At 47.4% G+C, this 10,000-nt stretch overlaps 1 protein-coding gene across 1 annotated transcript in view; it reads right to left on the reverse strand.

Moving 5' to 3' along the window:
- The window catches only part of robo2 (roundabout, axon guidance receptor, homolog 2), a gene marked incomplete at both ends in the record, with an annotated part of 341,250 nt that overhangs the window by 24,133 nt on the left and 307,117 nt on the right, over window positions 1-10,000 (reverse strand). Inside the window, 2 exon segments of the mRNA XM_080844592.1 lie at window positions 6,030-6,244; window positions 8,969-9,232. Of these exon segments, the coding sequence (XP_080700718.1) occupies window positions 6,030-6,244; window positions 8,969-9,232 (479 nt within the window).

Consider the following 10,000-nt stretch of genomic DNA (forward strand, 5'->3'; position numbering starts at 1 on the left):
TACCCTAGCACTAACCCTAACATTTACCCTAGCACTAACCCTAACCCACTTACCCTAACCCACTTACCCTAACCCACTTACCCTAACCCACTTACCCTAACCCACTTACCCTAACACTTACCCTAGCACTAACCCTAACCCACTAACCCTAACACACTTACCCTAGCACTAACCCTAACATTTACCCTAGCACTAACCCTAACCCACTAACCCTAACACTTACCCTAACCCACCTACCCTAACACTTACCCTAGCACTAACCCTAACCCACTAACCCTAACACACTTACCCTAACCCAGTTTAAATCCACCTCGTTCCAAAGGTAGATGGGTTGAATGAATGCCTTATTAATGTGTGTGTATCACAAGTGAGGTTGGTCTAAGGGTCTTTCATCATCTGTATTTGACGACTACACGCCTCGGGGGCTCTGTGTCTCTACATAGCAAACACTTCTTTAGTATTGCTCCTCATCTCTGAAGGGCCTGGATCACAGCCTTTATTGAGCCTGCTGGCTGCTATTGATGAAGTCTCAGCGAAGAATCAGCACACACCTGCACACAGAGGATCTGCGGTGTGCAGCAAGAGGTCGGTGGAGAGAGAGAGGCAGTGGGAAAGAGAGAGAGAGAGAGAGAGAGAGAGAGAGAGAGAGAGAGGAGAGAGAGAGAGAGAGCGAGAGAGAGAGAGAGAGAGAGAGGGAGAGAGGGTTTGATGGAGAGAGAGGCAGTGGAAAAGAGAGAGAGAGAGAGAGAGAGAGGGAGAGAGAGAGAAACAGAGAGAGAGAGAGAGAGAGGGAGAGAGAGAGAGAGAGAGAGGGGAGAGAGGGTTTGATGGAGAGAGAGGCAGTGGAAAAGAGAGAGAGAGAGGGAGAGAGAGAGAAACAGAGAGAGAGACAGAGAGAGAGAGAGAGAGAGAGAGAGGGAGAGAGGGGTTGATGGAGAGAGAGGCAGTGGAAAAGAGAGAGAGAGAGAGAGAGAGAGGAGAGAGAGAGAGAGAGAGAGAGAGAGAGAGGGAGAGAGAGAGAGAGAGAGAGAGAGAGAGGAGAGAGAGAGAGAGAGAGAGGGGGTTGATGGAGAGAGAGGCAGTGGGAAAGCAAACACTGACGGGAACATCAAAGCCAGGGTCAGTGTAAACTTGTGCGAATCCTATGGGATGTGTGTCAATACAGGGGAGAACTTGTGTTTGATTGACTGCAATATTGTGAAACGTCTCTAAGCTTCTGATGCGAAGGTTGTGATATACAGAGAGTATCCTATTGATTGTGTTAAGATGCTGGTGTGTGCGTGAGTGAGTGTGTGTGTGTGTGTGTGTGTGTGTGTGTGTTGTGTGTGTGTGTTGTTTGTGTGTGCTCGTGTTCAGGCCGTGGACCGTGGCATGCAGTGAGACCTATAATCTCATTTTTCATTGACATGGTCAGAGCAAAAGAGAAAATAAGCTACTTGTGAAAAATGATCAATACTTCCAATTTCCCAACAATAGAGGGAGATTACAGTAAATGCCATGGTGTGGAGGCCATACAATAACACAGCCAAGCCAGGGGGGAGCCAGGAAGGATATGTGGCTTTACGTTTCCAGATAACAATCCAGATGAAACAAAAAAGGCCAAAAGGACAAGCACCCACCCACAAGATTCCCAAAAGACCTTCACCTTACAGACTCAGCCTGAAATATGATCAGATATCACACTGCATTACACTGCATGCTCTTATACTGATGATATCCATATGTATTACACGGCTCTTCTTAGTGCTGTAGAATGCTCCATTCACTTGAATGGGGCTTCCCAACGTTCTGCGGTCCGTTATTAACCGATAACGGACCGTTGCTATGCAACGATGACCGCTGTCAAGGAAAGTGGCCGGGGTGCTGTTCGCCCTGTCGGGGCTTATTTTCCCAATAATGACCTGCGTTCTATACATTATCCCTTACACATTTATGGGGAAATCCCCTACTCTTTGAGGCTCATTGACTTCATTTAAGCTAGAGGCAGGAACCACTCGTATTTTAAAACAGTAAAAGTGAAAGAAATCTTAACGGCCAAGACCATCACTCAAAGCTTGGCTCCTTCCTCATACCTCCTTTTATTTGCAGTAAAGGCTGTGGCAAATTACGTGGAGAAATTTCTGCAAAAGAAAAAACCCACAAGCCTGGCACATTCCAGGTTCGTTATGCCACCTATGCAAAAGTCACAGGGGGCAATCCTTCAGCAGGAGACGTGGCCGCTGACAGTAATGAACTGAAGCGCCGCTGCCAGGCGGCTCACTCAGGCTCGCCCGTCTCCTCCGCGTCACACTGACAGCCACGGACAACCTGACGGATCGCCTCCTCATCAATGCTAAGTGCTCCTCTGTCCTCAACATCCCCGGGACACGCTGTCATTACCCCAAACTCCTTTTCTCCCCGCCACACCAGGCCACCCCCCCCCCCCCCCACCACCACCACCACCACCACCTTGAAACTATTGGGCCACTCTTTAATTTTCACATAAATCACTGTTTTATATCTTTCATGGGGGGTTCAGATGAAGGTTGTGTGTATGGAGTGTGGAAGTTTGGGCCCATGCTGCGGTATGCTGGCCCAGAGACAGCTCTCTCTCCCCGGGCTGAGATAGTTAGTTAACAGCCCTTGGGTTGGATATACTGGAGCCCTGAGTTGGAGGGGGTGGGGGGTGGTTTGGAGTAGTAAAAAGTGGGGTGGGGGAGGGGGGTGAGGGAATTGGCCAACAGTAAAAGTGATTTATACTGATGCGCAGCTCTCATCTGCATATCATTAAGCTGCCGTAATCATTCCCCTTGATGAGTGGGCATCTCCTCTGGCCAGGGTCTCTCTCCTCACTCACACACACACACACACACACACACACACACACACACACACACACGCACACACACACGCTCATGCACACACACACACGTGCATACACACACACACACACACACACACACACACACACACACACACTCGTGCATACATACACACACACACAAACACACACACTCTTGCGCATACACACATACGCACATACAAACACAGCAGTCCACATGAGGGGTTTATAGAGCACTAATCAGCCTCAGGCAGGGCTGGAGTGAGCTCACTGGCTATATCAGAGCTGCTGCTGTAAAACCTCAACACTCGCTCACAAGCCCCACAAGGAACGCTCTGAAAGACCCATAAAAACGGCCCAATAATGCTTCTCCTCTTATCTCCTCTCCACCAATGGGTGCTATCACTATCCTAATTCCTGTGGCTTTATGACCTGCTCTGAAAGCATATGTCTGATACGCCGTGTTCCTGTATGTAGTTCTCAAGAGGAAGTAGAAGCATATGAAGACATCCAGTCACCCCCCCCCCCCCCTCCTCCTCCTCCCCCCCCAGGTGAAATTGATTTGATGTATATAGCTTTTCCGTGGCTCTCCTCTCCTCTCTCTCTCTGTGTTCTGTCGGTGTCGAGACGCCTTGGTGCGCTAGCGTAGCGTGCTGCTACTGTGGCATTGGAGTAGGAGAAGAGAAGACCTATTTCCATATGATTAAAACAATGAGTGATCTATCATCTTCAGCCGCGCACGCTAACACTCTCCATCCACCCGCCCTCCCCTGCGCTGTCTCCCAGACCTGCTTCCTCAGGGCTGTGGCAGAGGGAGATTTGTTCCCCCCCCCCCCCCCCCCCCCCCCCCCCCCACTCTTTCTCATCTCACTGGTGGTGCAGTAACCCCCCCCTAGAAACACACACACACATACTCACACACATAACCACCTCGCAGCAGTAACCCTGGAGCTGCCTGTGTCTGTGGGTTGTCAGGCTGGAGGTAGTGGGGAGTACGGGCAGACATTGGGAGGAGATAAGAGGAAATAGTGCTGTCTGCAGAGTAATGCAGTGCAGTTCGGAGGAGATGTGGAGAGAGAGAGATAGAGAGAGAGAGGGAGGGAAGAAGAGAGAGCGAGAGAGAGAGAGGGAGGGAGAGAGAGATGCGGGGCAGATTAGGCCACGCGGTTCAGCTTTCCATTCCTCTAAATAGATCAACCGTGCCATGTGTCAGGCTGGGCTTCGCCTCTGCTCCATCATCCAGCCACAAAACTGCACTCTCAGGCAGCACCGGCCCCCGACAGACAGCCAGGCAGCCAGGCAGAGAGGCAGAGAGGCTGAGAGGCTGAGAGGCAGAGAGGCAGAGAGGCAGGCTGAGAGGCGGGTGTGCTGGTCTCAGCCTCCACACCCTACTCTCCCTGTCTTCCTTTCATTTTCTTTACCGTCTCTGATATCCCCTTCTCTTTGTCAACTCCGTTACCTCATGCATTCCTTCCTTCCTTCCTTCCGTCTGTTTTCTTCCGCTTTCAATCTCTTACCCTCATCTATTACTCTTGATGACACTCTCACCCTTGCACCCTCTCTTTCATCGCCACACATCTACCCCCCCCCCCTTTCCCTGTCATCCTCCCTCACAACGGGCCCCCCCCTCCGACGTCTAGGAAGTAAGACGTGGTGTGTATGTTCAATATCTCTCTGTGTATCATCACCAGCGCTGGTGCATGATGAAACACAGACTCCACAGTGGCAAAACCGCAGGGTTATGCACCGCAAGCCCGACACGTCCCTACCCCGTCCACGAGCTTGACAGGGGCCGTGTGCCACGTTGGCCACAATGACAGCGTGCTCTCGGGCGATGGCTGCCAAGCTGAAGGGAGGAGGAGGACGTTCCCTTGGCGCTGCGTATTTTTTTTTTACCAAAGAGAGAAGGGACCCTGAGAGTTCAGGCACAGTTTGCCAGTTTTTGCCTCTCTGTCTTTCACCGGCGTCAATGTCATACCCTTCACTCGTCCCCCAAAAAGACAGTCGGCCGTAAAAGCTTTCAGTACGAGCCGTAAAAATGGAAATGGTGCCTCCTGACTAAAACGAGAGAAGAGAGAGAGAGACGGAGAGAAGGTGAGAAAGTTGTACGTGAGATGTATTTTAAATCTATCCAAAGAGAGAGAGAGATATGCGAGTTCACCTACTAAATTCTCTCTCTCATTTTCTCTCTCTCTCTCTACTGTCCTCGCTCTCTTTCTGTCTCTCCCTCTCTCTACCTTCTTAAAATTCATTGGAGTTCCTTATCTGTATCGGCGACAATAATTATAAATCCGCGGAGTCCGTCCAAACTGCGTGAACAAACTGGATTAAAATACTTTTTTTTTTTTTTTTCAGGTGAGGAGTGGAAATAGAATGAATTAGACTGGAAACGGTACACGGCTTCAGCTAAACGTGATGTAATGGAGGTATATGTCATGCAGTCACCCTGGGAAAGGGAACAATGTAAACTGTGTACACATATGTAAACAGAGGTAAACAAGATAATTGCTTTTCTGGAGATCATGGGTTCACCAACTGTAAATCGGCGACCAAACAGAATCTGTTGCTGGTAGATTAAATGGATTTTGGCCAGCTCATTATGGTGTAATTTCATATGCAGTCTGAACAATAATTTGATGTGTGGGTTGATAAGCCCTCTATGATCTTTTGACTAACAGTGCGAGTTAGTCTTCACAATTAACTCTACGCTCCCCCCTCCACTGCTCTTATTTTTAAATCTTGGAGGCAATTTAAACGTTTTTTTTTTTTTTTTTTCATACTGAAACAGTTTTCCGCTGCCAATGAAATGTGGTCTGTGGTACATTTAAGCCCTCATGTTGGAAAATTAGGGAGAGATGAAGAGTTAGAGCAAACACTGTTCCATGAAATACTTCTAAGTGCTGAAACAAATGCAGTTGGACGACTTCCCAGTCAACAGTTCCCAAAGGCACACACACAACTAAATATTTGTAGCAACTAGGCTTACATATAAGGCCCACATGAAACAGTACTATCGGAGACAACTGTAAACAGCCCTGCATGGTGCCGTCTAAAGGAGTCGTCCCTGTGAGGCTCACACACACACACACACACACAAACACACACGCGCTCATGCACACACACACACACACACACACACACACACACACACACACACACACACACACACACACACACACACACACACACACATTCCTGTGAGGCTCACCGGTGACAGAGCTGTCCAGGTTGTCCATGCTGGACCCGGGTGTGTGCTCCATGCCACGGAGGGGCCTGGACATCTCGTAGCCCTCCTCCTCTTCCTCCTCCTCGTCTTCGTCTTCGTCGGGGATGTCGGTCTCCAGGTCGGACACCAGCGCGCTGGACATGTAGCCAACTGGAGGAGCGGGGGCCTGAGGGGGATACGGGCCTCCCTGAATGTGCCTGTTTACAAATAGAAAAAAAATATCTTTCTTCTGTTAACATGCCAATGTCTGGAGTGTAGGGAAACTGAACCACAGCAGGCAGAAACGAATTCAAATTTAAATTCAGACATTATGGATGAGAACCGGCGAGAAAAGTCTTGAGAAAAGGAGGTGTGAAAAGAGGCCAAGTCCAAACACGGAGAGACGCACGCGTGTGTGTGTGTGTGTTTGTGTGTGTGAGTGGAGACACGGTGGGTGGGGACCTGTCACGGATGTTTCTGGCACATTCCGGTGCTTCTTGACTAAACTGACAACCCGGCTCATTCCACAGCGCGCCTCCTGGCACGGCTAACACAATGACCCTCTAATTGCTGCCAAGGAGGGCACAATAGCAGTATGAGACCAAGGCTCGCATTGAGGCTGTCACCTTTGGAAAAGCAAACGCTGCTGACAGCTCCGGTGTGTGTGTGTGTGTGTGTGTGTGTGTGTGTGTGGCTTTGATGTGGCTTGTGGTGGTGGGATTTGGTGGTGATTACCACCCTTCTCTGCTCTTGTCAGAGAAGTGCCTTAGCCAACATAGTCATTACTGGATAACACGCCCTTTGCTGACATGTCAAATGATTCCTGCTGTGTGTGTGTGTGTATGTGTGTGTCTGTGTGTGTGCGTGTGTGTGAGTATCTCTGTGTGTGCGTGTGTGTGTGTGTGCGCACGAGTTCTAATGAATGGATGCCAGTATCTCACACACAGCCTCAGACAGGATGAGACATGGGCTTCATTTGCCTTGCATGAGTGCCACGGAAATGCAATTTCTACTGTAGTCTTTAACCGTCGCCCGCGCCTCTAAATGAACACTTTAATGCGTCACATTGCACAGTTTCATTTCTTTTCGAGTCGAAATGAGCAGTCTGAAATGAGCACTGAGCTCTCGTGTGCAGTGGCCTGGGCTCGTTATGATTAATGAGTGTCTATGGGAGAGCTAAGCCAGTTCTTCTGACAGGTCACAGTGAGCACACAACATGAAAAGACAAACTGCACACACAGAGAGATGATCACATGTACAAAGCACTAGGACTAACAATAAGCCAACATCATTTCAACATCATAGCTGCAAAAAGACTGATATTGTATTTTTTTCAAATCTCAATTTTATAGCTAAACCAGATTTCTAAAAATGCAATACGTGCCATTTTAAACGTTCAATATCGATCTGGCGTCTTAATTAATCAAATCAGACCCTATATTTATTTTGTAAGCAGCTGGAAACATCTGACATGTTTAAAGGCACCCAGTGCAACTTTATGTAAACATTCAATGAAACATAAACATTCAATTTCTAGTCTTTTTTACACGTAGTTAGTTTCAATAACTCCATACCATTACATATCGACATTCAAGGAGCAAAGATGAGACGTCGTTGTGTGGTGAGAACTGATAGAACATCGTAAACAACAACAATCGCCGGTGGGGAGAGGCCATTTTTCCATTGACTGGAAGCCTGCTTTATTTATTGTAGGTTAAAAAAAATAAAGAAAATGGCGGCGATTGTTGTTGTTATCGATTTTCTATCAGTTCTCACCACACAACGACGTCTCATCTTTGCTGCTTGAATGTCGGTATGTAATGGTATGGAGTTATTGAAACTTACTACGTGTAAAAAAGACTAGAAATTGAATGTTTATTTTTAAGCCTCGAAAGTTGCACTGGGTGCCTTTAAGGCATCAAAACTAAACAAACATTCCTGAAAAAATAAAATAATAAAAACCTGAACATGCTTTTTGCATGCCGTTGTACCTCACTGAATGAGTTAAATATTGATTTATCATCGTCTTGCATGTAATGAAATGCTAATGTACGCGTAATGAATTCAAAGATGACTGATCATCATGACAACCTGTGCAGTTCAGCCAAAGCGCGAATTGATCATACAACAACAAAAAAATAGTGCTTAAATAAAGCCACTCAGTGTCAGCACCTAGACCAAAGAGTAAGGAAGTGAATGTGATAGGCTACATATGATGCTATGTAAATGTTAGCTAGTAGCCTATAAGCTACATATGAAGCTATGTAAATGTTAGCTAGTAGCCTATAGGCTACATATGATGCTATGTAAATGTTAGCTGGTAGCCTATAGACTCCATATGATGCTATGTAAACGTTAGCTGGTAGCCTATAGACTCCATATGATGCTATGTAAATGTTAGCTGGTAGCCTATAGGCTACATATGATGCTATGTAAATGTTAGCTAGTAGCCTATAGGCTACATATGATGCTATGTAAATGTTAGCTGGTAGCCTATAGGCTACATATGATGCTATGTAAATGTTAGCTAGTAGCCTATAGGCTACATATGATGCTTTGTAAATGTTAGCTGGTAGCCTATGGGCTACATATGATGCTATGTAAATGTTAGCTGGTAGTCTATAGGCTACATATGATGCTATGTAAATGTTAGCTAGAAGCCTACAGGCTACATATGATGCTATGTAAATGTTAGCTGGTAGCCCATAGGTAACATGTAAATGTTAGATAGTAGCCTATAGGCTACTTATGATGCTATGTAAATGTTAGCTAGTAGCCTATAGGCTACATATGATGCTATGCAAATGTTAGCTTGTAGCCTATAGGCTACATATGATTCTATGCAAATGTTAGCTTGTAGCCTATAGGCTACATATGATGCTATGTAAATGTTAGCTGGTAGCCTATAGACTCCATATGATGCCGTGTGGTCATGAGCGTACCATGTCTGCTTGGCCATGTCCATCTGGTACGCGCGGGTGATCTCGTCCAGGTGGGCCTGCAGCATGGGCTGCATCTCCTCGCGGGGCGACGGCGTCAGCGTGGCCGTGGACTGCTGCCCGAACGACACGGCCGCCGGCGATGAGGCCACGCCGCGCACGGGCGGGGTCGGCACCCGCTCCTCTTCCTCCTCCAGCTCGTCCTCCAAGCCCTGGTGCAGGTAGGTCTGCACCGGCAGAGGAGGCCCCCAGCCGTCACTCTCATAGCTGGGGGAGGATGGGGAAGAGATACGGGGGGTCAGAGATAGGAGGATTGAAGCATCATAAAACGGACACACTCATCGCTAGAGAGAGGTGGCAGTTGGTTACGTAATGCTCCTGTTGAGGAGCAACAGTTGCATCTGTTGTGTCTTTCCTGTTTGGCCAAATCTACCTCCTGAGATAAGCTGCAGGATCCCACAATTTCCCCACAGGATTAATAAAGTATTTATCTATCTATTATCTATCTATCTATCTATCTATCTATCTATCTATCTATCTATCTATCTATCTATCTATCTATCTAAGGGATCTATCCCTGTGCTTTTTGGAAACTCATGTGAGTCAACCCTCTACATGTGAGACAGAACATTTATCTGTGCCAAGACAACATTCTCTTCATCACAGCAACTGCTTTATATTACCACTTTCAATTCAGTCTATGAACAGAATAACGGTCCAGCAGACCAGTCTGGGAGAGTATCACTACACACACCGTAAGTGTGTAAAACTTCAGAAATGTTTGTATCCACCATCACTAAAGCCCCTGAACTTCTCTGTGAGCGCAGCCTGTTGCAGGAGAAGGAGAGAGGTGGAGAGAGGTGTGTGTCTCTCCCCTTCTGCACGCCACACCGTTCCCCGCTCGTAAATGGAAATGTTCATTAAAGAAATTTGTCAGTGTACACTCCAGAGGACATAACAGTTTTAATCAGCTGCCAGTGAGGCCTGGGCGCTAGATTTACAGTTGCTGAGTACTCTTCATTTGCCAGACAGCCT

The sequence above is a fragment of the Sprattus sprattus genome (genome assembly GCF_963457725.1).
Source record: "Sprattus sprattus genome assembly, chromosome: 9".
NCBI lineage: Eukaryota > Metazoa > Chordata > Actinopteri > Clupeiformes > Clupeidae > Sprattus > Sprattus sprattus.